Raw genomic sequence first — 27,046 nt, 5'->3', positions numbered from 1 at the left:
AAGTCATTCTTTTTCATCAGTTTCATCATCTAAAAGTCCTTGATATCAGGTCTAATAGGGCTTGATCCAAGGCCAAGACGTCTAAGTCTTGTTCATTATATCTAACTAACCTTAGATAAATTCTTCCTTTTTTAAATTTTTTAATATATTAATTTTAATACTATTAATTTACTTATTATTACTTTATCGTTATTATTATTATTCCTATTTACGTACATACCTACCAATAAAATTTTAATAGTAATAATTATAAAATTTAATTTTAAATTAATTTAATATAACATTATAAACGCATTTGTAAATATAAAATTTAAAAGAAATATGTTTATAAAGATATTATTAAGTTATTAAAAAAAGGTAATATTTTTAAATTATTTAAAATATTATATAAATTGTAAAAATCTCTTTTATTATAATAAAAGAAATTAATTAAAATTTTAAAAATCTTAAATTTTAAGTTTACTTTTAAAGAACTTTATATATTAAACAAGATTTAAACGTTTTAGCCTTGGATTAAGCTTTATTAAACTTGATATTAAGGACTTTTAAATAATAATAATAAAGGAAAGGAATGATTTATATTAAAAGTGGATGATATTATGTAAAATAAGTGTGTGCGATTATAAATGGTATTTATATTAAAAATATGATTATATGATCAAGGTTAAAGTCATTTAATACACTAACACCAATTTAATATTTATTAAAAAAAAGATTTTATTATTAAATAAGACTTAAACGTCTTAGCCTTAGATCAAGCTTTATTAAACCTGATTTTAAAGACTTTTAAATGATTAAACTAATGAAAGAAAGGAATGACTTATATTAAAAGTAAATAATATTATGTAAAATAAATATGTGTGATTATAAATAATACTTATATTAAAAATATGATTATATGATTAAAATTAAAATTATTTGATATATTAACATTAGTTTATAATTTCCTTTCGAATTTTATTAAGGCTACGAGATTAAATTTGACTTACGAAACAAGGGTTAAAACTTGAAAAAAAAGAAATAAAACAATACGAGTAAAGATTAAATCTTAAACCTTAAAAAAAAATTTCGTACTGTTTAAGCTATTGAAGCTATTAAAGCTTTTAATTATCAGCTTTATAATATAACTTTCCCAATATTTTGGGTATTATTAGGTCTTAAATCATATCTTAAATAAATTTATATGCCGTGTAATTTAACTAACTTAACTAAAATCCATTAATCAAATATCTTATATTATTAAATCATATCCCTTAGCCATATAAAATCGTATAGTAACAGGTTTGATTGTAATGCTTGTTATCGAATTGAATATGTATAAAGATTATGGTATAAAGATTATGGTATAAAGATTATATAAAAGATTGTCGTATAACTTTATCTCCTTTGTAATAGATTTGGTTAATTTCATTTTCTTTTTCATTCCGGTATTATATAACTTTTGTAATTAAGTTATTTGTTTTCTTTGATATTTTAATATTGACTTAAATAAGTCTTGATATTAATTAAGCTTTTACCTCCTTTATAATAAACTTAATAACTTATCGATTAACTGGTTAACTTGCCTCTTTTATTATTAATTTCTTATAACTGATCGTCTTATATACTAGGTAAAATATAACCCAAAAAACATTATATACTATCCTTAAATAACTTGAAATATAACCTTAAACGTGGTAATTACCAATATTCTCGCCAACCTTATCCCTATATCTTTTACGTATTTAATAAAGCTACTTTTTATCTTTTAATATTTGATTAGTTAAAATACGCCATAACCCTCACGTATCTTAAAACTAACTTATAATTAAATTCTAATATAATAATATTTTTTAAATCGTATCGTATCTTATATTTTAATTTAAGGTATAAAAATATTAATATTTTAAAAATCGTATTAACTTAATTAATAAATAACGTAATTGTTAAAGCTATTAATAAAACTATAAATAAAACTCTCGATAAAGTTATATCGTATATATTAACTAATATATTAAAACATAATTAAATTAACTAATAAACAAATATTTTTAAATAAGTTAATATAATTAATATAAGGCTTAAATCGTTTAATCAAGTTATTTAGCTTATATTTAAGCTATCGGCTAAAAATATCGATAAAACTATCGTAAATTTAACTATTAACTAATATATTATAAGCTTTATAAATTATGGGATTATAGACTTTATTAACTGTAAAAGGCCATTTAATTAAACCACGATAAAACATTTTTAACAATAATAACAATCCTTTTAAAACTGATATTACAGGTTTAAATTGTTAAAAGTCGTTATTAAATAAGACTTAAACGTTTTAACCTTGGATTAAACCTTATTAAACCTGATTTTAAGGATTTTTAAATAATAAAACTAATGAAAAAAAGGAATAACTTATATTAAAAGTAGATAATACTATGTAAAATAAATATGTATAATTATAAATAATATTTATATTAAGAATATAATTACATGATTAAGGTTAAAGTCACTTGATATACTAACACTAGTTCATTATTTATTTATATTAATAATATTATTATAATATATTTTAAAACTAAAAAAAAAAAATATTTGATTAAAAATTTTAAATAATGTTATTAATTTATTAAAAATAATAATTTATAATAATTTTTAAGTATTAAAATAATAAAAGATTAAAAAAAATAATTTATTTAATTAAATTAATTTGCATATATTAATAAAATAACTAATTTTATAAAATTTTTAAATTAAATCTTAAATATTTCTTTATAAAAAAATAACTTTACTTAAAAATATTTATTATTATTAATAATATATAAGGTTTATTTTATATATTATAATAATTATACGTTTAAATATAACTTTTATAATTTAATTATAACTTTAATTTAAAATATTATAATATATTAAATTAAATAATTTTATATTTTAAACATATATAAAAATATACGTTATAATTAAAAAAAGTAATATTTTTAAAGTTATAAATAATATCTCATTTATTAATAATATTTATAATTAAAAAAACTCTTAAATATACGTAATAAAGTTATTTAAAAATATAATAGGTTAAAATGTAAGAAGGACCAGGTATGGGTAATAATTAGGTAAGGATTAGGTGTACACCAATAAGCGTACGGCAAAGGAAAGGGACACACGGTACTAAAATGAGGCTATCACGATCTGTTGTTGCTTGTTGTTAAGTTGTGTGTGTGTGGGTTAGCTTAAAAGGTAAACCCTTTTAGGCTTAGCCCCACGCACGTGGTGGCACGTGACTAGATTACATAATTGGCTATTCCCCATATTCCAACATAAAAGGTTAATAAATAAAATATAATAATTATATTTATTATAAAAATTAAATTATTAATTTTATTATAAATAATAAAAAAATTATATTTATTATAAAATTAATTTATTATTAAAATTAATTATAATAATAAATAAATAATTAAATTAATTAATAAAAATATTAAAAAATTAAAAATTAAATTAAAATATATAAATATATATAATTATTAATTATATTAAAAGGCTTAATAAAATTATATTAAAATAAATTACGTTATTTTAAAAGATATAATTGTAAATAAATTTATTAAAACTTTTATAAAAAATTTATATAAATAATTTAAAATTTAATTAATTTTAATAAATATTAAAGATTTTTTATAAATAAAATAATTATAAAGTAAAAATTATATATTAATAAAAATTAAAAACAATTAAAGTCTTTTTTTAAATTAAAATTAAATTGTTAATAATTTAAATAATAAAAAATATTAAAATATTTTAAATTAAATTAACTTATCGGTTACATTTAAAAAATATATTAAATTAATTAATTATATTAAATAACTTAAAAATCTTTAATCTTATATAAAATAACGGTATAATACATGTTTTTACAATTTTAATTTAATAAATTAAATCATAAGAAATATAATAAATTAAACCTTATATAACGTTTATTTAATACGTATTAATTATATAACAACCGGTTATAAAAGAAGTTATAGTCTTATGTTAGTTAAAAGGATAATAATTAATGTAATATTATTATAATTATTAATGGTTGTGTGACACTGACATAAAGGCACCTTACTGATGATAAGGTGCCCTTATCGCCGATAAGGAAGGAAGAGATAAGATACCCGACTTTACTAGATAAAAGGGTTGGGTATTTATTATTATTGGAATATAAAAATACGCTATACTTAGCTAGCCTTAAATAGATTCTTCTCTCTTTAAATATCTTAATATATTAATCTTAACACCATTGCTTTATTTGTTATTACTTTATCGTTATTATTGTTATTCCTATTTACGTACGTACCTACCAACAATTATAATAATAAGCCATTTAAATTTTAACTTAACAAGTAGCCGATATAGTATTAATATAAAGGGATAACGCTTAAATACGGTGTTAAAGTCTTTTACATGTATAAGACTTTTAACTTAAACCTTTGTAATAATTAACATAAGATTAAGTTAAATTAATAAAAGCCATGCGGTTATTTAAAAATATAACTAGTTAATTAACCCAGTAACTTTAAAGTATAATAAAATATAAATAATTAAACATTTATCGACTAGCAAGAATATAATAAAAATATAATAAAAATATAATACAGTGTAATCCCGCAACAAAAGTGACTAAAGTTAATAGCAATAAGTATAAAGTACAAAAATCAATAGCCGGGTTTCATCATAACTATAATAACTAGAAAAAATAAACGTTTAATGCCATTTTTACACCAAAACTCATTAAGTTTTAATACATATAACTTTACATATTTATATAAAATTAATACTTAAAACTTTATAAACCTTTTAATAATTAATAAACTATTATTTTTACAAATTTAAATTAATTCTTAAAATTATTTAAACGCGGATATTTAATATAAAAGTTATAATATTATAAAAGTGGTAACTTTTATATGGGAAAAGGTAATATTTTCGATTTTTAAAGGTTTATTTTTATAAAAACTTATATAACTTTACCAATTTAATTATAAAAATTAAAAAACTAATATTTTTATAATATTTAAATAATCTTTTATTAAAAACCAATTTTTAACCTTTTAATTCTATATAAATATACTAAAAAAATAAATATTAAACTTAAAAGGTTAGTTTTAAACCTACTTTTTATATCTTTAAATTTCAACCTTATTTAAAAATTTAAAAATTTTTAAAAATATTTTAATTATACTATATTAAATAATATAAATATTACATATTTATTTATATTTTTATAGGTTAATTTAATAAAATTATAATATATTAAAATCGATATAATAAGATGTAAAAACATTTTAGACGTTTTTAAATTCGCCCCACTGTACCTTATCCAGTAGGAGGACTAGTTCATGTATAATTAGCCCTAAAGCTATTGGCTTATATCCATTTCCTGCATTTGGTCACCATTCCACGTCGCCGGGATTATTAGGGCCCCATGTCCCGGACTGTTCTTCAACGTTCTCTGGCTCAAGAGGGCCATTAACCGTCTCATCGACCTTGAGCTCATAGCGAAGTGGAGATGGTAAACCACGGGAAAGACCGGGATAATTGCCGCGACCCTCTTGTGACCGACTTTGGTTCCAATCCCTGTGCTCTTCATATCTTCGCTTTTCCATCTTTTTGTAACGCTTCACAGTCTTAATGAGCATGTGAAAAAACCCCTCCGTCCTGTTGAACAGCTCGCTAGCGACGACGTTCAGTCTGTTGATATAGTCGGGACCATTAAGCTCGCGTCTCTGTTCCTCGAGTGTGGCTATTTCTAAGAACTTTCTCTGAAAGGCCAAGTGTCTGATAACAACCTCGGTACAATTATCGATAGAGTCGGCCTGGCATAAGACATCTATCGTGTCGAGCAATTCATCTGTATCACTCTTGTTTCGGAGCATATCATGCTCCAGCCAGAAATTTACTATAGGTGATGTGACTATCCGAAGAGCATTCTTTCCCGATCTGAAGCGTGCTTCATGTTGCTTCCAGGGCCACTTGTCGGCTGAATTCTCCCATAAATCCCATATGTCCCTAGTGGATTCGAAAGGTGGCCTTGACTCTTCCCGAGGCGGTGGAGATGGACGGCGAGGGAGCATCTCTAATGAACTTCGCGACGTTTGTGATCCATGTGCCTCACTGCTAACCTCGCTAGTCTGGCTTGATGGGGTTTTGGATAGGGCATGTGAAGAAGAAGCGCTGCAATTCGGAGACGGTTGCAGCCTCAAACTCGACTCGATCTTCAACGCGTTATCTGGCCCAATGCGAACTCAGAGCTTAATCCATGCTTCTTGTAATGCTTTCTGTGCCTTCCGCTTTTTGGCTTGTGCAAATGTCACTTCTCCCTGGAAATCCATTGCGGCATGTGCTTAGATAGGTACAACCTTTAAAGCTGTGTCAACAAAACTAATTACAAAACCCAGAGTCTTCCTATCTATTATCCCAAGCTTCAAGTACCTAGCTGGTGCTGGTTACCCGAAGCAAATTTATCTACGTGGAAAGTAAATCAAGAATACCTTAATACGCAATGAGTCGTTAGGGATTCAAACGGGTGCACTCCTTAGGGTGTATTATGTAGGACAAGGGTAGTGAATATAGCAAACATCATAAGGTAAAAGAACAACAAGATTGATTAGCAGCACAATTCTACTTAAGTTAGGTATTTATTACTAAAAATATGGTAAGGCAGTTGAAGAAGATAGTGATAAGTTCATTGTAAGTTTATCAGAGAGTCATCAGGCGTTGGCGGCCAGTGTGAGGTGTCTGCTGACACTAACTGTTCCACACAAGCTATCTTGCGCTGCAACTTTGGTAGCAAATCATGCGAAGCAACATTAGGAGGTACGATGTAGCAATTGCAAAATCTCGATATAAATTTCCTTAAGATGTACTTATAGGTATTTTATGGCAGGTTTTAAAAGCTCGATTTAATTAGGTACCTCTTATTACCACACGGACATGTAAGGTTTATGCTAGTTATGTACTTTTATGGTTGTTGCTCTTTCCGGTTGGTAATTTTTTAAATCTTGCTGGGTAGAAAGTGTACGTAACTTTGATCGAACATTAGCTACATTGCTAATTTATTTATAAACTTGCAATAATGGTTTTTTAACAGATGTGATCTAAAATACTTATTTCCAAGTAGTTTTAATAAAAATATAATGCTTAAATTTATTAAAAGTTAATAGCTTGATATCAAGGCTAATAAAGTAGAGGGAATGGAAAAGCTGTTTGTTTTCACATTGATGTTCACTAGGTACTTAAACTTTTATATAACTGATAGGTGCTGCGGGAGGTGATTATGTAATTACTAGGTAGCTATACTGAACATTACTAGGCTTTGCCTACTAATTATCAATTTAACCTAATCAACATCATTCCACCCTAATTCATTCAGTACGTAAATACTTACCTGTTACCTATAAGGTTAAGAAGTACCTAGCGCTACTAGAAGACAAGGGTTGCCGTCCTTTAATGTTACATGTATATAGTTTAAGCTTACTAATTCCGTGATTTTACGCCATCGGAGTGATTATTCGCCCGCTATTTCCATGAAGCCTACTTCAAGTGCTGGTTGTATATAAAAGATATCCTGAACACACCAATCTCAGGCAGAGCAAGCGTAATATTGCAATGGAACCTGAAAGATTAAAGCAGCTAGAACAGGCTGAAGAAGAACTACGTGTGAGAAATGAATACCCCTATCAGATTGTTCATCCTTGTATAGTATCTTAGTATCCTAGAAATCACGGCTAATGTAGATTCAGCGACGGCGTGAACGGGGCAAGATTGCACAGCGCGCATTCCGGAAGCGACAAAATAGCGCGTCACGAGATAAGCGTAACGAGACCCAGAGGTTAAAAGAGGCCATCTCAAAGATTGTTCGGGTGGCCCGGCATGATGATCGCCCCGAGCTGGTCAAAGCGATCCAAGAAGCTGCTGGAATGACCGGGTTAGATGAAGATATTGTTGCCGAACTTTGCGACGAGGGAGGCAATCAAACAAAGCGCATTACAAAGTTGTCACATACCAATACACAAGGAATACCTCCCAGTATTGGTGCTCGCTCGGGTTGGATCTTGAAGTCTCAGGACTCGACTACGCTTGGAAGAGGAACTGACATAGGATGGATGAGCACGAGATTGGACTATGGGTTGTGGTTTGACACAACTCGATTCATACGGGTAGACCAACCCCCTTCGGACATCATTCCATATCTCGGAAAAGGGATGAGCACCTTCGCCGGTCGGCTATTCTGGGCTTGCGGCGAGCTTCTATTAGAACAGTGTAGGAGGGCCGAGTTATACGCACATACAAATCCGCGGGTAGCAAGGGAAGCCAGGGAAGTAATCTGGAATATGGTTCAGCACTCGCCGCCTTTACACAATGTACGATATATCATAGCATTGGCGGAAGCACGTCGCGAATTCCGCGACCGTGGTTATATTGAAGGGGACAATCCTGCTGGTGAAATCGATTCGGCATTGATTCTGCAGGAACAAGTCATGAACGATTATAAATCAAAGGGCCAGGACACCACTGGCTGGTTATCTCCGATGGCTGTCGAGCTAGAGCTTGGCAAACGCCTAAGCCTCGAATCATCTAGGCAACTCGATCAGGTGCTACAAATCTGGGATTCGAACCAAGTGGAGGGCCCTCTACTAGATATGATACAATCGCTTATCTGGAAACTGGCGGCAAGCTATATTTGCTTTGGGGATGGACCTCGCTGGCGTGTCGACCGTGTCTTGGCCTTGTTCAGCGGAAGTGTCCAGGATATGCACATGCATGAAAAGAATCTAACCTAAAAATTTCATTCTTGAGTATCAATATCTCGGGAATGTGGCGGAAGTTGTCCGAGGCAAACCCGACAATTTCTAACAATCCAGCATGGGGATCCAGAGTGCGAAGATGAACTGCGGAAGAATACAACCCGCATCCTGGATGCTGACATTCGAAGGTCCTGGGATAAAAGCCATATTGGCACGACTATCTGTGGTCTACGCACTTATCTGCTGCTCCTTCGGATGGGGTCCGGAATGATAAATCGGCATTCTCAGTCGCAGCCGAGAAATTCAGGGTTTTGCAGCCGCTTTGCTGTACTCCCGTTTCCAACCTTCCTGTATTTCGTGCAAACATTCAAGCACTCTTGGACCAACTTCAGAGTCAATGGTATCCTTTTGGTATCTGGTCATTTTCTTCAGCACATAGTCGGAGACAGATGTGTGGTCTCTAGCATCGGGTCGGCCGATACCAATCGATATGCGTGACCAATATGCGCCGGCGAAGTTCGCAGGTTTTATGCTCCCGTTGACACTTTTAACACCGTTGTGTCCTCGATGGCTCGCGTTCCACTTTCGAATTTTAACGTGGCCCAGATCTTCCTCTAAATCATCGTGAACTAATACGAGACTTAGTTCAGATGATTTCAGCTGGTGGTATTGTAGCGTCTCCTTCCAAGTTTTGGCAAGCCAAGGACCTGAAATATTCATCTGGGTTGGGCTCTGCAATAGGGTATATGTATAGCATGTCGAGGCCAAGCAGGATTTCCCGCCATATCGTTCGGATGTGAATGGTGGTTGGGTTGGACTAAGTAGCCTTTGCAGCGAAGCAAGTGCAAAATGGCCGGCGGAGTGGAGGCATTCGTAATATGGTGCTTGATTGCCTAGGCTGACAATCAAAAAACGAGGATTGAACATATCTTGGACCAATCAGGCCCTCTTTTTTGAGTAAAGGGAAACGCTGAAGGAATTAATGTAGAACGTAGAACGTAGGGATTGGATATTGTCTTCAGCTTTCTAAGCTTCTCTCTCATAGGCAAAAATAAATAAAATGGACACAAGTCTAGATTCAACTCGACTACATTAGGTTAGGTACTGATGGGACCTCATGGATTATAGCGGGGTAGTCCATACCTAAAAGTCAGGTACCTGACGCAACCAGTAGGTACATATCTAGGCGGGGTGCCGACTAGCCGTATCTGTGGCGCAGTTAATTTGCTGACGTAGGATGGATTCTAGCCAGATGTACGTACAAATGCTCAGCCACGACGGCCTGCGACCAATTGTCACCTAAGCCATTGAACCAAACCATCCTACAAACACAATTCGGATTCGTCAATCCTTCTACAATTCTACTTTACCCTTGATATCAAATCTACAACTCCCAAACAATTCTCATTCCTTTAGCATCTAGACCGCAATTACATATCTAAATTCCGACTGTTTGTTATCACCAATACAAATAGTACAGAGCAGAACAAAGCAAAGTCACAACCATGTCGTGGGCAGGTACGAACCTCCGATTATATCAAGCATCAAGTTATAGCAGAATCAGTTGTTTCTAACTTATCCCTCTCTCAGGATTCAAGAAAAATGTCAATCGTGCAACGACCCAGGTGATGATGAAGACGGGCCATGTCGAAAAGACAAACGATCGCGACTACGAAGTTGAGGAGCGACGATTTCGGACAATGGAAGCTGCTTCGCTGCGTCTTCAGAAGGAAGCAAGAGGATATTTGGATTCGATACGAGGTGAGCCAAAAGTCTTTAAAGCCGAGTGTGCGAACTGGGCGGTATACTAAGAATATTTCGTAGCGATGACTGCCTCTCAAATGCGCATAGCCGAGACGATAGATGCCTTCTATGGTGATGCCGGAGCTAAGGACGGTGTTAGCAGAAGCTACAAACAAGCCGTGGAAGATTTAGATACAGAAACCATAAAAGCGCTGGACGGTCCGTATAGGTATAGGTCTGACGAGATGCGACACTAAGAGCACCGAGTTAACATCTGCTAGAACAACAGTACTAGAGCCTATCACTAGGTTCTGTGCATACTTCCCTGACGTTAATGAATGTAGGGTCTTCATTCTGTCCTTGTTCGTATTTGCTACTGATACGGCATTTAGGCATCAAGAAGCGTGGCCACAAGCTGCTCGATTACGATGCGCTACGAGCAAAAGTCAAGAAATTAGCCGAGAAGCCCGATAAGGATGTAACAAAACTTCCACGCACAGAGAAGGAGATGGAAATCGCCAAGGCTGCTTACGAACAACTCAACGAGCAGCTATCCACCGAGCTACCTCAGCTTATCGACCTTCGAGTACCCTACCTCGACCCTAGCTTCGAAGCCCTCGTCAAGATCCAACTCCGATTCTGTGCTGAGGCTTATAGTAGAATGGCTCAAGTTCAACAGTACTTGGATGCGGACACTAGGGAGCAGTACGCCCAAGGTCAACTGGACTCGAGAGTGGAGCAAGTATTGCAAGAGATTCGGGAACTCAGCATCAGCGGCACAGTATAAGAGCATCACTGCTAGGTACAAATACGCGGAGTTGGACGAAAAAAGGCTTTCATTAGGCGTGGTGGTTCTGGTTTGGGCTGGCATTTTCATAGGTAGGGCACTCTTAGGACAAGCCACGGCACGATTCACGGGTTCATGTTAGATACCGAGCAGGACGACGGGCTTGCGAATAGCAGCCGAGTATTTTCTCAAAGTAGATTTGGTTTCTGCGTCTTCGAGGAGATAATACACTTTGTGCTCCTTACTCAATATTACATTAGGATACCACATATCAACCTTGTATTTATATGGTTCCCTTCAATCGCAATTTTTTTTTTTTTTTTAGTTGGCACGGGAAATACACGTCGGTGTAAATGTTTAATCCGAGCGTGTCCATCATCTTTGGATTATTATTACCCTAGAGGTGGTGTTATTGTTTGTATTTTTATGTGGAAATGATTATTCGGTTGAGGATTAAGCCCTGTATGTCTTTATGCATTTCGCTGAGGCTCATATGAGAGGACAGGTTCAGTGTAATGAAATGCCGAACAAGTGCTAGGGGTGGGCTTCGACTCTAGTTGATATTATATATCAGGTCTAAGATAGCAAATAGTTTCTGCAAGGGAGACAAATCTGTTGTGAGGGTCACATAGTATGTCATAATCCACCACCATATTTACTGATTAAATACTACGGAGGACACGAAATTTAAAATATATATAATCCTTTTCTGTGTATACAACACGAAGAAAACAATACCGACCAAGTCTTATATCCTTAGAATTAGACCATCGAGCAACCCTTGAGTCCAAAACATCATTTTACCTAAGGATTCAGAGTCCCTTTCCCCTTTTGTTATCGATCTAATCGACCCACACAACAACGCTCAGCCCATCTTCTTGCTGGGGAGTACCAGGTGTCGCAATCGGTAGGTTGACTACGAGGTCACCTAGTTTGCCTGTCTTGGGGTCACGTGCGATGATAGCTACGTTGCTGCTCGTCTGTCCACCGACGGCGACGAGGTTACCGGCCTTGTTGATCGAGAATGTGCGAGGGAACCAGGCGTGCGCAGGGGTGGCCTCGACGAACTTGATATCGCCAGAGCTAGGGTCAATGCTGTATGTGGCTAGGGAGTCGTTTTGAGGACCGAACGTCTCGTCGGCTCGGTTGGCTGCGTATAGGAAGTTACCGGAGACTTGGACTTCGGCAGCCTTGGAACCGTTAGGGGCGACGCTACCTTCAGCGTACGTGGCCAGCGTTTGGGTCTTCTTTAGGGATAGACATCCCCCGTCAGGGTAGGAAACAGTCCAGGCAGATACCGAGTTACCTAGCTCATTCACTGTGTACAGCCTCTGACCGTCCGTGGAACCGTTGGTAGGCGCCCACCAGGCACCATGGCGTGGCCCATCGCCTGCGCCAGCGACGCCTGGCTCGCACGCTGTAAGGTTGCCGGTCTCAGCGTCAATGCTAAAGATGCGGATTAAGTCCGCGCCCAAGTCCGGCACGATAAGATATTTTCCGGTTGGGTCAAGCTGGGCAGCATGTGGGTGAGGCGCATTCTGTCGCGAGTTGGGTCCAGGCTCGGACATGGTGAACTTCGACTGCGCCAGGACGGCTGAAGCCTCGGAGAGGGGAAGCTTGTACCTCGTCAATGTTGATGGGTCACTAAGGCAATTGTTAATCCTTAATCGTAACGAGGGGACATGGATAGTCTCTTACTATTCTACTGTGGCGATGAAGCCGTTGCCATCCTTACCACCATATGGCGTGCCGTGAACGCTGGCGCCTGAAGTCACGATTTGCCCAGTTTGCTTCAAGCTACCGTCTGACTCTACAGAGTAAGAGGCAAGCATACCACTTCCATTCCAGTCCTCATCGACGCAATATACTACTCCCGAGTCCACGTGCAGCCAAGCAGGCAATATTCCACATCCTGACACGAATGACTTATTGACTAAGGTAGCATTGCTGCCACTTCCAGTGAAAGAAAGCGAGAAGATCTTGCCAGTATAATGCGATGCAAGAAGATTAGCTCCCAGCACTTCTGGTGCTAAGCCTAGTGCTCCTAGAACTAACGACTTGAAGAATGACATAGCGAACTATGTCTTACAACGTAGCGAGAGGACGTCAGGCTAGAAAAATCTCAAAGAAAGTGAAAGAAACGGACTAGGGATTAGATTTTTTGAAGACGAAGAGAATGTGTTCGCCTTTGAGGTGACGGAGTCGTATCGCGAGGCGAGAACGCTAGGGCATAACAGGTACAGCCAAAGGGCGCCATTCCTTAGGCAGTTTACAACCTCAAAGCAGTGTTGTAATTTGACAGTCTAGGGGAAGTTGTTGCGAACAGATTGCTACTAGGCAAACCAGGCCGACGAGTTCGTTCCGCGAGCGCAAATGGCAACGACTCGGAACATGATCCCGATTGTGCAACGTTCCGGACGGGAGGAATTACTCTCGGCAGGGGGGGTTGAGGCTAATTGATCCGGTACGTGGTCTGAATAGTCAACCTTAGTTTAATTAACGACCCCGATAAAGCCATCTCGTTGGCTACACAGCATTCCGTACTTCGTTCGATGTGACGATGCCCCAGAGTACACCCCACACTCCCCGCGACGATCCCGGAGGTACGGTCCTACGTCCTGATGGACAGACAGCACATGGTAATTACGGCGTCTAATTACAGCCTTTTCATTCTCGATTACGGGCGTGAGATACGCGGCTGGCGCTTAGGAAGTGTACCCTCTTGGAGGGAGATTATGCACCCCAACCTGGAGGTGGTAGATGCGTGACCTGGTAAATTTTCCAGAGAACCCTTAATATGCCACACATTGGCCTATGCATGGTCCCATCGCGAGATAGGTCTTGACGACACTAGGTCTATCTCCTAGTCAAAGAGTCGGCAATTAACACCGTCTAGGCCGTCCGCCTGTCATCGGGGGACTTGCCAATATGGCGCATGATGCTCCGTGGGATTGTTTGTTGGGGATTGGAGTTTTAAATTTTCAATCTAAGCGTATCGTAAATGTAGGCCTCTTAACCCGACTTGCCGAGCTCAGACGGTCGGCACTCACTCACGAATAATGACGCAAGTTTCTAGGAGTTCTCAAAGGTCTTTAGTGTTGAAGTATCAAGGGACTGGAAGACGCATATATCAGGTGGTTTTTGTCAGCATCAAGCGGTTGTTTGATCTGTACCCCAGAGTGTGGAGGCGCTTTTAATATAGACGCGCGCTTTGGTTGCTGTACTTGATTAGCTGTTATGTTAATGGGCTAGGTTTCATATAGGCTGTATATGATATCGTGCTACTAAAAAGATAGATTGGCAAGCCTAGAAGATCGCCACGATCCCACTGGCGTGAATACAGCACGCTTCGTTCGGGTCAAGATTCCTACGTCTCGGCTTCTCTATCAGAAAAGTCTGACACGTAGTCGGTCAATCCCCGGGGGCATCCACTTGGAGAGCCTCCCAATTCCCGAGGATGACGGCCAAGAATGTTCGATATTAAGTATCGGACCATTTAGCCCTATATCGTCGTCGACGACATGTCCGCTATAAGTTAAGTATGAATAGCAGTCTGTGATAAAGTCATAGGGTCGTTTGACACGTCGTTCGAGAATCGCTGGGCTTCTATAGACGGAACTGACCGAAGTCGAGGGTATATTAATCTCTGAAAGATCGGAGATTGAGGACGCCATAGGAACCCTTAGTCGCATCGGTGGCATCTCAAAAACAAACGTCACTTTCATAGAGCTACTACCAGGATGCATTCAACAGCGGCCTTATGTCTCGGGCTCGTGGCCAGCCTCGCTCGGGGAGCTGTCCTCACCAGGCGTGCTGCTCTAGAGGATTGCCTCTCCAGTAGTGAGACAGTCATAGATGCTATCGGTTCTGACGATTACAACCGCGACATCACGCCCTTCAACAAGCGGTTAGAATTTACACCTGCAGCCATTGCCGTACCGACCACGGTACAGCAGATTCAATCTGCCATAGCGTGCGGCTCAAAACTGGGGTATAAGGTTACCGCGAAATGCGGAGGGCATAGTTACGCATCTCTAGGTCTTGGTGGAGAGGATGGTCACCTTATCATCGAGTTAGATCGTATGAACTCTGTTAAGCTTGACACGGAGACCAACATCGCGACTGTGGACTCGGGTACGAGACTGGGTCACCTAGCAGCAGAGCTATACGCTCAAGGAAACCGCGCTATATCCCACGGAACATGTCCAGGGTAAGTGTTGAATCATAGCCATAAATGACAGCCATAACTAACGACTTAGTGTTGGCATCTCCGGTCATATCCTCCATGGTGGATTCGGCATGAGCTCCCACTCGCGCGGTCTCGCATTGGACTGGGTGGTTGGAATGAATGTTGCATTAGCAAACGGATCGCTTGTCCACACTTCGGCAACAGAGAACAAGGACATCTATTGGGGTCTACTAGGCGCAGGCTCAAATTTCGGAGTTGTTACAAGTTATGAGCTTAAGACGTTTGAGCCTCCGGCAAATGTCACATGGTTCGTCGTTAATATGCCGTTGAAAAAAAACACATCTGTCGCTGCTCTAGAGGCGATAGAAGACTACACCCTGAATACTATGCCAGCCGAGCTGAACATGCGCCTTTTTGCCACGCGTCAATTCACCCAGCTGGAGGGCATCTATCAAGGAAACAAGACAGACCTCGAGGCTGCGTTGGCGCCATTGCTCAACAAGACCGGGGCGTCCATAGCGCAAGCCCAGACGACCACTTGGATCAAGGGTCTCGAACATTTCGCTACTATGAAACTTAACCAGACGTACCCTTACACACAAGTGGTAAGTAACCTGGTCTGATAACTTTGATAAGGAGCTGACTTCGCTGTAGCAAGAGAACTTCTACGGCAAGGGTTTAGAGCTGAAGGGGTTGAGCGGAACTGCGGCGAAGAATTTTGCTGATTATTGGTTGGACGTCGCCAAGAAGGAGACAACTCGGTGGTACATCCAGCTGGACCTCCAAGGAGGCAAGAATTCGGCGGTGTGGAAAGCTGACCCGGATTTGACGTCGTATGCACACCGTGACAAGCTATACATACTCCAGTTCTACATGACGACAAGCGATGCTCCGGACAAGGCCTTCAAATTCGTTAACGATTGGGCAGACACCACGACAGCTCCCCTAACAGCGGACGACTGGGGAATGTATTTCAACTACCCAGACACAAATCTAAACCGCACGAGGGCACAAGAGATGTATTGGGGTAAGAATCTGGCCAAGTTACAGCAACTGAAGGCAGAACTCGACCCCAAGGAATTATTCTACTACCCAGTGTCGATCAGCCCCGCAGAGAAGTCCGAGCTTCTGTAGCGTAGGTAGGTATATATATTGCGTGGGGGAACATTCGTGTACATAAATGCAAGATACCATTTAGCGAGGAGATTTGAGACGGATAATTTAGCCAAGCAAGAAATATTTAGCATAGGGTTAAACAGAGTAATTTCCCTCAATTTCTAATTGAAGTTGAAGATTGGGATAAATATATGAAGAAGTACCTAACCTAATAAACTAGGTTAGAGCAATTGGAGAATTGTCCATGTCCATATCTTCACTTTCGGCCGCCGTTTGAACATATTTCGTTTGGATAAAATTTGATCCAACACCTTAATTAGACAAACAAGGATTTGAGCCCCATTAGGTAAACGAGCATGGTGTGGCTTATTTCTTACCTTGAAGTCCTAGGAGGTACAATGTTGCACCAGCCTCGGATGGTTTTCTTACAACTTGTCATCACCAGGTACCAACTAGATTCAAACTAGATTCAATCATTATTCGTATTATGGACCCTATAGAAACGGAGCATATCTCAGATCGTGCAGAACGAAGGAGTATTAAACTTGACTCTTTTCCTATATTTAAGGAAGCATGGAAACACTCCCTCGTAGGACACGCTTCAACTTTACACAATGAATTTCCAGATTACTACCTCTCAAATCCAGACTGTCTAGCAAGTACCACAACAGTGAAATCTTTTCGTCTCGGTTCGTTAATTCTTATTAACTTTCCCTTGAGAACTTTGGCTAACTGGAGCCTATAGGTACTGGCGCATCTATATTCTTGAAAGCACTCCTTCCTGCAATAGCTACAGCTAAACATGAAGTTATTCTTGTTACTTGTTTCTGGGCGCAAGGACCCACTCTGGACGCCTTGAGAGAAACGCTAGAAAAGCTCGCTGAATATCGCCGCGAGCGCATGCGTAGCATCCGTTCAAATAGTCCAGAAGCAAATGTGTTCTCGCCACTGAAAATACGGATATGTTTCTCGTCTAGGTCCCTATTTCAAAAATTATCCCATCCATTCTCTAAGGACGGGTACGTGTACCCGCCCTCAACATGGACGACGCGGTTAGGGTTGCCAAGCCCGGAAGTTTTAGAGGCTGGACTCATCGATTTGCGTGTTAAAAGTTTGTTCTTCTTACCTTTTAGCGTGATGCATCCCAAATTCCTTATCGTCGACCGGGAGAGAGCCTGGCTTCCTAGCTGCAATGTGAGTTGGGAGGTGTGGTTGGAAGGATGTGTCGAAGTTAGCGGCGACGTTGTGACCACCATGGTCGAGTTTTACAGACATGTCTGGGATAGGCAACTTGAGAATCTCACGGGCGGACGTGGTTTGGACTATGACCGTTCTTGGCTTTCAACACTACTTGAACTCGGCTTAACGTCAGCACCCCAAAATCATGCTGGTACTATCAAGATCCCAGCGATACTTCTACCGTCATCTCATCACCGTAATCCTAAGTTTGACTTAATCCCATGGCACGACCACCCAGCACCGCCGCCTACGCCTCTCAATACGGCCGTGCTGCAACTCTTAGATATGTCGGAACATATCATCTATATTCAAACCCCAAATCTCACATCTGCGATCATAGTTGATAAACTTCTAGAGGCTTTAAATCGGGGAGTCAATGTTACTATCATAAGTAACAAGAGGCTCATGCTTCTGGAGCAAATTATTACAGCCGGGACCACAACATCTCGTTGTCTTAACTCACTAATTAAGAGATATAAGAAACTCAAAGCTCAGCGTCAATCGACAAGCAACGACAGCTGCGCAAATTCAGACCTAGAAATTGATATCGAAGCACAACAACCTCAATTAGGACTCTTGAATATCCATTATTATTGTCCTGCCTCTAAAAACGAAACAGACGAAACAGCCGAAGAGCCAGTGCAGTCGCATCTTAAACTAACTATAATAGACGCTCAATATGTTATACTTGGGTCTGGAAACGTAAGCAAACCCCAGAATCTGAACTTGTTGGCCTCGAGAAACGTTGAGATTTGCACCATTTTGTGGCTTGCGTAATCTACCATAGAGATACACTAACAAGGCGATTTGCAGATGGATCGCGCGAGTTGGTTCACAAGCCAAGAGCTAGGTATTTTGTTCCACTCTGAGGACTTCGCGACAGCGGTTTTCACTGCTGTTTTAAGTACTCTTCGTGGTAGGCGAGAATCGGTTTTTCTCTCGGACGACTCTCGGACGAGTTGAAAGATTGGAATCCTACTATCCCGAGTTTGCTTTGTACACTAGAGCAAACTCGCGACAACTGCGGCAAACGTGAAGTCCTGGTAAGGGATCCCTACCTGGGTAGCCCCGGTTAAGGATGAAGCTTCCTTACATTAGTTTTGAAGAAGTCGTTTTGGTGACCTGTCCACAAACTAACCGCCTACGGAAGACAAGAGAGACTAAAACCAGGATTCCCCACGCCTAAGGCGCCTAGATTGGAATTTATTAGACGGCTATTCCGTCAACTTACCATCTTGATGAGGTTGCAGTTAGAACTCTCTAGGTTAGTTAGTGTAATTCGATCGCTTTTCCTAGTGGCTTAGCTTGCCCACAACACAAATCATGTGGAAAGTTGGATGTTGTTGGATCGGGAACGTTCGTTTCGGGGTACCTCGGTTAGAAATTCCAAACCAACTGCATCAACTCTAAGTTCTCGGTCAGTGCTTCGGTATCAATGCGCACACTACACTGCATGAAAAAGATATGAGACTCGGAAACACAAAACGACAAAACGGAAACGCAAAACATGTAGAACACATACGTAGGTATGGCGTAGAGCTAGGTTTTATGGGTTGACCGAGCCTCAGTGGACAACAGCTGTAGTGGCGTATATAACTTTCACCGAAGAACGCCGCCATTTTGCAAGCGGCAGCGGGATACAAGTTATATTCTAATCAAAAACCTTGGCTCGCTGTTCTATTTGCTAGGCTCTGATAGTAGACTTGTCACAGCATTGGCATGCGGTCACAAGTTTCTAGAACCAACGGTCTCGTTCCAAAAATCAAGGATAATGCTAATACTAATCCCCCCACGTATCGGCTGTTGGCAACGCCGCAACCTCATCTTACTGGTGGTTGATAGAAAGGGCTGATGTCAGATTCTCTGTCTCCCGTCGGCCGCCTGCATCGCCGTCGATGAATCGCAACGAGCCTTATCGGGTACCTGGTTCGCCCGGGGTTAGCTCCCGCTCCGCTCAAGTCACTGATTTCTCGTATGCATATCTTGTCGATATCCCTACGCTTAGCCGATCGCTGATCGCTGATCACTGGTGACGGCCCAGTCACATTTCCAGTTGAATCCCTGTTACGCCCTGCGTCACCAGTCCTCCTAGGTAGAGCCTAGAACCAAGCCGCCGGATTCGGCTTGGCGCATGTTATCTTTCTCACCGTACCTGTTAAAAGGCCGCGTAGGTAATCCTGCTTCGTCATTCCGGCGTTTTTGGCGTTTTCTTGAATTACCATTTTTGTGACTAGCTGATTAGACCTTAATCACATAGCCTGGCTAGGGATCGCCTTGCTATCGCAAGAAGACTGCTTTTTAACAAGCCGTCGCCTATGGACTTCGTGGAAGAGTTCTTTTCTCTTCTTCTCAAAGGAATTTTTTCAGTCGCCTTAATACTATCTCTAGCATATGGTTCTTTGCTCACTGAAGTATTCATACTCGCTCCAGATAGAGGAGTAACTCCTCACCATGGCATCTTCGGGTGTCGAATATTCCACCGCCTCGGCCCCTGTGTATACGGTTGGAAATGGCCTCTCTGATACGGAGAAGATCGCCCTCGGTCGGCAAGACAGCCGGATCGAATCTCTTGCGATAGTTGGTGAGACGGACGGCACGCACCGCAAACTCAAGGCTCGCCATATCCAGCTGATCGGCATCGGCGGCACGATTGGCACGGCCCTCTATGTTCAGATCGGTGCCGCCCTACTCGACGGCGGCCCGGGAAGTCTGTTCATTGCGTTCTCACTCTGGTGTACTGTCATTCTCGCCGTGACCATGTGTATGGCAGAGATGGTGTCATATCTACCCATCTCCTCACCGTTCATCCGTTTCGCCGGTCGTTACGTCGACGAAGCCTTCGGTTTTGCTGCCGGCTGGAATTTTTTCATCTTTGAGGCTATGCTTGTGCCTTTCGAAGTGACGGCATGCAATGTTGTCATTCACTTCTGGAGTGATATCGTGCCAGCAGGTGCCATTATTGCAATCGTCCTTGTGCTTTATGCGCTAATCAACCTTCTGGCTGTTGAATGGTACGGTGAAACGGAATTCTGGGCCGCTCTCGGTAAGGTGTTACTTATCGTCGGATTGATCATATTTACGTTCGTTGTTATGGTGGGTGGGAATCCGCTGCACGATCGATTCGGCTTTCGGTATTGGTACGAACCTGGATCGTTCGCTGAATATTACACGACTGGCTCCCTTGGCCGTTTTCAGGGTTTCATGCAATGCTTGATCCGGGCGGCTTTTACTATTGCTGGTCCGGATTACGTCTCTATGGCCGCTGGCGAAGCCGAAAATCCTCGCGTGGTAATGCCTAAAGCCTTTAATGCTGTGTTCTATCGGTTGACCACGTTCTTCATGCTTGGGTCTCTATGTGTGGGAATTCTAGTTCCATACAACGATGCTGAAATGGCCCGGGCATTCGCTGATTCTGCGCCTGGAGCGGCAGCTTCACCGTATGTTGTTGCGATGGATCGATTAAATATCCCAATCCTCCCACACATAGTCAACGCCATGGTATTGACTGCTGCCTTCTCTGCTGGCAATAGTTATGTATATTGCGCATCGAGGTCCCTCTACGGACTCGCCCTCGAGGGCAAGGCACCCAAGCTCTTCACCAAGTGTACGAAAACAGGCGTCCCCGTCTACTGCGTGACGTTGGTATTGTTGATCGCGTTGCTGGCCTTCCTCCAAGTAAGCGAGAATGCTGCAGTGGTGCTTAACTGGTTTGTTAGCCTGGTAACGGCATCCCAACTCATCAATTTCAGTGTCATGTGTGTTACTTACATCTGCTTCCATCGTGCCTTGGAGGCGCAGGGCATCAGTCGCGACTCCTTACCTTACAAGGGGTTCTTACAACCTTATGCAGCCTATTATGCTTTGTTCGCAACCTTCGTCATGACCTTTGTAGGAGGCTACACGGTTTTCCTACCGGGCAAATGGGATGTTCCGAATTTTCTATTCGCGTGAGTGATATGTTCTAGATACCCAATAGATCATAGCTAACGGTTGAATTAGCTACGTTATGGTTGCCATATGTCCAATACTCTTCATTGGCTGGAAGCTAGTTCATAAGACCCGGCATTGTAGGCCATATGAAGTGGACTTGCTCAGAGACGTGGCTGCGGTCGAAGACTACACTAACAAGTTCGTCCCGGCACCGCCCAGGTAAGTTCCCCCCCCCTATATATGTTAGATATCTTGCTTAACAACCATAGGAACTCTTTCGCCAAGTGGTTCAACTGGCTGTTTAGTTGAGAGGATATGTTCCATCTTGTAAAAGAACATCTCATAAAAAGGATTGAAATGATGTCGTCCTCCATTTTTGGTATGTACTCCAAATGAACCACGTGATACTGCCAATCATAAACTATCACTGCTACATCATGGAGAGGCTTGGGTAAACAAGGAATCTTGATTTTTTTTGTTACCCGTGCCTGAATGCTACCCAACCTAACAACCTCCCAAACGCCGAGGCATGCTTTATAATACATGGATATTATACGTTATACATAATAAATGCAGGTTGCAATATGTATTTTAAGAAGTTGCGAAAATGGATTTGTGAAGTGTCATCGCCATGTCCTAGGCATAGGCGATAATTCGATCGGTCTGCTCCTGTAAGGGTCTGAATATCTCCGTTTTGAACCCGCTACGGAGACATGAGATTCCCCATCACATGACTCCGGTGTCTCCGGTCGTATTTTCCAATTTCGCTCGCGATTTTTGGTCGCTCGCTTTTCCCTGTCTTGCCCTCGCCTATACAAGAATGCAACCACCGCTAATGCCACAATCGCAGCAGACCCAAACGTAGAGCCGACAATTATACCAACTAAGTTAGGTGATAGGGAGTCAGTTGTCGCACGAGTGCCCTGATTAGCTTGTACGGCAGTTGCTGCTGGCTCTGGGTAGCCATTAGCGTCCATAATCGTGACCATCATTGGCGGGTGTGTTGATAACGCGCCGGTGGTGTCAACAGCTGTAAGAGGCAGGGCTAAACTTGAAGTCGTCGGTACTGTCCGATATAACAGTTCTATTTCGCCCGAGCTAGCACAGAGGGGCATGAGAACCGGATCCCCTATTCCGTATGTTGAAAATATTTGCCGTGTTTGGCATCGCATTGGACCGCTTTTGAACCATTAGTTGAGCTAACATCCACCAAGTATAATGAGACGCAGAGTCTTCTTACCAATTAGACGTTGCGCCTTTCGAAAATGCCATCGCATTGTCTTCGCAGCCCGTAGCAAAAGCACAAGAGGATGCCGTCGAAGCGCAGCATGCTGCGAATCTGGCCGATGTGGTGAATACGTCGCCATCAGGACAATATATCGGTTTGGCTATTAGCTTATGTTAGTTATACACGCTCGGGCTTCGTTCTTCGAAGAGGTTATAAAGAATTGACCTACTTGTAGCTAACGCAACGACGAACCCTACAAAGGGGTCTTTTGTAATAGCCGAGGCTCGAGATGTAATAGGCGAAGGGCGGTCTGTTGTGGTAGAAGAGGTCCCCGATTGTCCCATAACACCCCATCCTCCAAACGACGCTATAAGCAAGACTACTCGCCAGTTGAACATGCTCATCAGGATTGAAATGTAGGCTTGGATATAGATATTAAGGAGATACGGAGAATTTAATTCTTGTAATTCATAATCAATTAGCTAAAGATGTAGTAAGTCCTGGAGTCGCGAAGTCGAGGCGTAAACTACAGAGAAGATCGGCATCGTAATAAATAAGGCATCTGGTTATCCTTCTCATAATAAACTGCTCCTTGTGCCGCTTCTAGGTTTCTGTTTCACGATACGCAAATTAATTAGTTTTTAGAGATTCATTCCTTTAGTTAATATTTGTTGCATCAAGCCTCACCTAATAGGAAGGACTCAAGAATCCTGCAGCCCTAAATCGATCCTATATTTAGAGCATGAAACCCCCTGTCCAAGTAGTAAGCCGAAGCGAAGCAGGGAACGGAAGCTGCTGTCGTCCCACGTGGAACGTTTCCTTAATGACAGGATAAAGAAACTCTAGAGGCTCAGCGCAATTATTAATATACTAATGTTTCACCACCTTCATAACATATCATTCGTTACCTCGTGGCGCAGCAAATAAGTCCCACCGCGAAATAAATCAAGATCTTTAAATAATATTTGGTTGGTAGCTGCTTTATTTTCATTCTTTTTCCTATTATTCCCTCGTGCAATTAAACCACCTGTATGACAGCTTGTTTAGCCTCGTCAGCTTCCTCCTATAGCCTGACACCATTCGACCCTTTCTGTCTCTAGTATCGAATGTTTCCCATTCTGTTCCGTAAATCGTATAAGCATTTATCGCTCTATCTCACGCATTAGTCCATTGAACAGAAGTCCCCTTTAAAGTCAAATGATCTCACTATTGGCTAGCTTAAGTACTATTTCTTTAACTTGCCAACTTTGATTAAAGTGGCATCATGCTGAAATAAGTATGAAGCTTGACGATTCTTATACACTAGCCTAAATGTAGGAGGTAGATACCTGGCGGTGTAGCTATGCTCCTCTAGGCATCGATGCCAAATAATTCATCTTAGGGTAACTACCCGCCATAGGCCGGTATTATCTACTCGCACGATGAGATACTTATTGTGGATATCGTCTTCCAAAAGTACCGGCTTGACTGCCTACAAACCAGGTCAGATATCGACTTTTAAAGCTTACTTGGCTATATCCTTGAACAGACCTGGCAGCCCTTATAAAGCCGCAACTCTAGTCATATTAGCCACCAATCATACTACATCAAAAATACCTCCAGTTTATGCAATTGCTACATAGATAAAATATTTACAATTTATCCAAGCTAGATCAGTTAGGTTCAAGTGACTTATTGAATTTGCTAGGTATTACCAAGCGAAGGTTTCCAGTAATTTGCTTGAATATGTCTATGAAGTAGGTTAAAGACATTGGCTTACCTATTGCTTCAGGTACTGAGTCCAAAAGCCTCTTCGACAAGCAAAGCATGTTTCTTCATATGGCAATCGCTTACTACTGGTAATCTGTGGTGAAGTAGGAGACCTGGATGATAATTGATCGTTTTAGTGCTACTACGGACTAAGAGATATTTGACAGTGGCTAGTATAGTCATGCAACCAGGGTAGTTTCATACTAACTCCTCATATACAAGTATTAGATACCTTGCAATATTTGAATGGCTAGGTTACATCATTATAATTATGATATATGAGAACAACAAAATAATTCAACTAAAGAAGACACACATAGGTACCTTACCTGACAGAATGGAAGATAATGCATATTTCCTATCTAGGCCATGCTTCGAGATATATGAGACAGCAGCTGGTTACAATTGATGGTGGTGTAAATAATAATACTGTATACTATTGGTTATCGTGACGTTTGAACAGACTAACCTAGAAAGTATAAAATTTGGGGTTGCTTTATCGGGACTAAAGAAAATGAGTTAGGTTAGGTAGTTATATGTTAGGTAAATTATTAACGTGCAATAGACAATTAAGACCGACGAGATGAAACAGAAAATTATGTGCTACGAACCTTCCCATTTGAATATAGTGCGGATACCATACCATTTTATATCATCGGCGCGCTTATAACTTTCAACTGTCACCATGGTGCGTGTCACATTTGGTATAAGTAGGTACCTATATACCCCACCCTTCACGGATAAACCTGCGTAGTGATTCCTCCAATGAGATACCACCAACAGTAGTTTAAGACTCTTCGATAAACAACAATACGAAGATATCGCCTGCTCAACCCGACAAAGTTGTCTCCAAATTCACCTTTATTACTGGTAATAAGCTTCGAACGAACTGAAAATCTGATTAATCTAAGAACTTCCCCTTTCGGAATTCGATATTATATGCCGCTCGAAATGACCATGATGCTTTATAATACTATATGGGCGCTTGTGCTCTTTTTAAGCACCGTGTCTGGATATGCTAATCCTGGAGCATGCTCGGGTACCTGCGTTAATACGCACGATCCGTCTGTCATTCGACGATCTGATGGCATATACTTTCGCTTCTCTACAGGAGGCAAGATAGCGGTTCATACCGCACCAGATATTACAGGACCATGGACGTATAAGGGTGCAGCGCTTCCGTCGGGGTCGTCAATCGATCTTGAAGGGAACCAGGACTTATGGGTAAGTATGGAACAGTCAAATGTCTTCCTTACATATGTTTAAGTATTTTTTTTATTCATACAAAAAAAGAAAACACCAACTAAACATTATTCTTAAAATAGGCTCCTGATGTTGCTTTAATTGGCAACACTTATTACTTGTACTACGCAGTTAGTAAATTTGGCGTGCAGGACTCCGCCATTGGTGTTGCCACTTCGTCTACCATGGACGTGGGCACATGGAAAGATTTAGGATCAACAGGGATTCGCTCGTCATCCGGGAAGCCGTATAACGCAATCGACCCTAACCTCATCAATGTTAACGGAGATTACCTCATCACTTTTGGCAGCTTCTGGAAAGACATTCACCAAGTAACCATGAAGAATCCGCCCAAGGCTGTGGCGAGTGGTGCCAGTGCATCTCAAGTTGCTTTTGACCCTGTTAAGACCGACGAAGAGGGCGCCTTCGTATTTAAACACGGAAACTACTATTATCTCTTCTTCAGCAAGGGCAAATGTTGTGGTTATGATACAAGCCGGCCAGCTGCCGGTGAAGAATATAAGATTCTAGTCTGCCGGTCGATCTCTGCAACTGGTGGGTTCATGGATGCGAGTGGCAAAGCCTGCACTAACAGCGGTGGAACCGTGGTCCTGGAATCCCATGGAGATGTTTATGGGCCTGGAGGACAAGGAGTTTACGATGATCCTGTACATGGACCAGTAAGTATTATGTCCCTGAGGACTATTTGGCACGTGTGACTAACGACATCTCGCACTACAGATCCTTTATTACCACTACGTTGATACCAAGATTGGCTTTGCGGATGGCCAGAAGCAGTTTGGATGGAACACTATCGACTTTTCTAGCGGTTGGCCTATTGTATAAAAGTAAATAACTACCTAAACTAGCTTCTTAAATAAGAAGACTTAAAGCTTATTTATTTTGAATGTCTCTGTAGTAGTTATTATGTGGTTGAATTGTCGAGTAGGGCTCATCATGTGTCACACAACTAATACGTACTGAATAGGCGTTATATGAGGTCTAATTCATCATATTTCTGATGATCTGATTGATTGAGGTAAAATCGTGGGAAC

The 27,046-nt window shown here is 40.3% G+C and overlaps 10 protein-coding genes across 10 annotated transcripts; 6 read left to right on the top strand and 4 right to left on the bottom strand.

Moving 5' to 3' along the window:
* Positions 1-5,411: 5,411 nt before the first annotated feature.
* F4813DRAFT_394733 (uncharacterized protein) lies at positions 5,412-6,095 on the bottom strand (the record flags this gene model as incomplete). Its single annotated transcript, XM_049247600.1, has 1 exon — positions 5,412-6,095. One exon carries the CDS (start codon positions 6,093-6,095, stop codon positions 5,412-5,414), a length of 684 nt encoding a protein of 227 aa, XP_049094375.1.
* Positions 6,096-7,222: 1,127 nt separating this feature from the next.
* On the top strand, positions 7,223-8,938 carry F4813DRAFT_321371 (uncharacterized protein). The gene is made up of 2 exons (XM_049241001.1): positions 7,223-7,680; positions 7,764-8,938. The coding sequence occupies exons 1-2, from the start codon at positions 7,630-7,632 to the stop codon at positions 8,802-8,804; spliced, it is 1,092 nt and encodes a 363-aa protein (XP_049094374.1). The 5' UTR covers positions 7,223-7,629; the 3' UTR covers positions 8,805-8,938.
* Positions 8,938-9,862, bottom strand: F4813DRAFT_321374 (peptidyl-tRNA hydrolase). The gene has a single exon (XM_049241002.1). It carries the CDS (start codon positions 9,693-9,695, stop codon positions 9,072-9,074), a length of 624 nt encoding a protein of 207 aa, XP_049094373.1. The 5' UTR covers positions 9,696-9,862; the 3' UTR covers positions 8,938-9,071.
* Positions 9,863-10,273: 411 nt separating this feature from the next.
* Positions 10,274-11,822, top strand: F4813DRAFT_401274 (BAR domain-containing protein; the record flags this gene model as incomplete). Its single annotated transcript, XM_049248386.1, has 5 exons — positions 10,274-10,286; positions 10,359-10,529; positions 10,593-10,740; positions 10,793-10,851; positions 10,904-11,822. The coding sequence occupies 5 exons, from the start codon at positions 10,274-10,276 to the stop codon at positions 11,296-11,298; spliced, it is 786 nt and encodes a 261-aa protein (XP_049094372.1). The 3' UTR covers positions 11,299-11,822.
* On the bottom strand, positions 11,720-14,027 carry F4813DRAFT_321105 (3-carboxy-cis,cis-mucoante lactonizing enzyme). The gene is made up of 2 exons (XM_049240999.1): positions 12,997-14,027; positions 11,720-12,942 (listed from the first exon to the last, which is right to left on the bottom strand). Exons 1-2 carry the CDS (start codon positions 13,368-13,370, stop codon positions 12,141-12,143), a joined length of 1,176 nt encoding a protein of 391 aa, XP_049094371.1. The 5' UTR covers positions 13,371-14,027; the 3' UTR covers positions 11,720-12,140.
* Positions 14,028-14,751: 724 nt separating this feature from the next.
* Positions 14,752-16,856, top strand: F4813DRAFT_320977 (putative glucooligosaccharide oxidase). Its single transcript, XM_049240994.1, has 3 exons — positions 14,752-15,508; positions 15,558-16,092; positions 16,142-16,856. The coding sequence occupies exons 1-3, from the start codon at positions 15,039-15,041 to the stop codon at positions 16,619-16,621; spliced, it is 1,485 nt and encodes a 494-aa protein (XP_049094370.1). The 5' UTR covers positions 14,752-15,038; the 3' UTR covers positions 16,622-16,856.
* F4813DRAFT_321018 (phospholipase D/nuclease) lies at positions 16,857-18,940 on the top strand. The gene is made up of 2 exons (XM_049240995.1): positions 16,857-17,292; positions 17,349-18,940. The coding sequence occupies exons 1-2, from the start codon at positions 17,091-17,093 to the stop codon at positions 18,617-18,619; spliced, it is 1,473 nt and encodes a 490-aa protein (XP_049094369.1). The 5' UTR covers positions 16,857-17,090; the 3' UTR covers positions 18,620-18,940.
* A 972-nt stretch (positions 18,941-19,912) lies between these two features.
* Positions 19,913-22,719, top strand: F4813DRAFT_321073 (amino acid permease/ SLC12A domain-containing protein). The gene is made up of 4 exons (XM_049240996.1): positions 19,913-21,789; positions 21,842-21,991; positions 22,042-22,151; positions 22,623-22,719. The coding sequence occupies exons 1-3, from the start codon at positions 20,294-20,296 to the stop codon at positions 22,079-22,081; spliced, it is 1,686 nt and encodes a 561-aa protein (XP_049094368.1). The 5' UTR covers positions 19,913-20,293; the 3' UTR covers positions 22,082-22,151; positions 22,623-22,719.
* On the bottom strand, positions 21,798-23,514 carry F4813DRAFT_321099 (uncharacterized protein). Its single transcript, XM_049240998.1, has 3 exons — positions 23,230-23,514; positions 23,013-23,160; positions 21,798-22,951 (listed from the first exon to the last, which is right to left on the bottom strand). The coding sequence occupies exons 1-3, from the start codon at positions 23,402-23,404 to the stop codon at positions 22,396-22,398; spliced, it is 879 nt and encodes a 292-aa protein (XP_049094367.1). The 5' UTR covers positions 23,405-23,514; the 3' UTR covers positions 21,798-22,395.
* A 1,905-nt stretch (positions 23,515-25,419) lies between these two features.
* On the top strand, positions 25,420-26,888 carry F4813DRAFT_378058 (glycoside hydrolase family 43 protein). Its single transcript, XM_049245307.1, has 3 exons — positions 25,420-25,973; positions 26,075-26,671; positions 26,733-26,888. The coding sequence occupies exons 1-3, from the start codon at positions 25,689-25,691 to the stop codon at positions 26,835-26,837; spliced, it is 987 nt and encodes a 328-aa protein (XP_049094366.1). The 5' UTR covers positions 25,420-25,688; the 3' UTR covers positions 26,838-26,888.
* The last annotated feature ends 158 nt before the right edge of the window (positions 26,889-27,046 follow it).

This window comes from Daldinia decipiens, assembly GCF_022478715.1.
Source record: "Daldinia decipiens strain CBS 113046 unplaced genomic scaffold F4813scaffold_75, whole genome shotgun sequence".
Taxonomy (NCBI): domain Eukaryota; kingdom Fungi; phylum Ascomycota; class Sordariomycetes; order Xylariales; family Hypoxylaceae; genus Daldinia; species Daldinia decipiens.
This window is presented reverse-complemented; position numbering and strand designations above follow the sequence as displayed.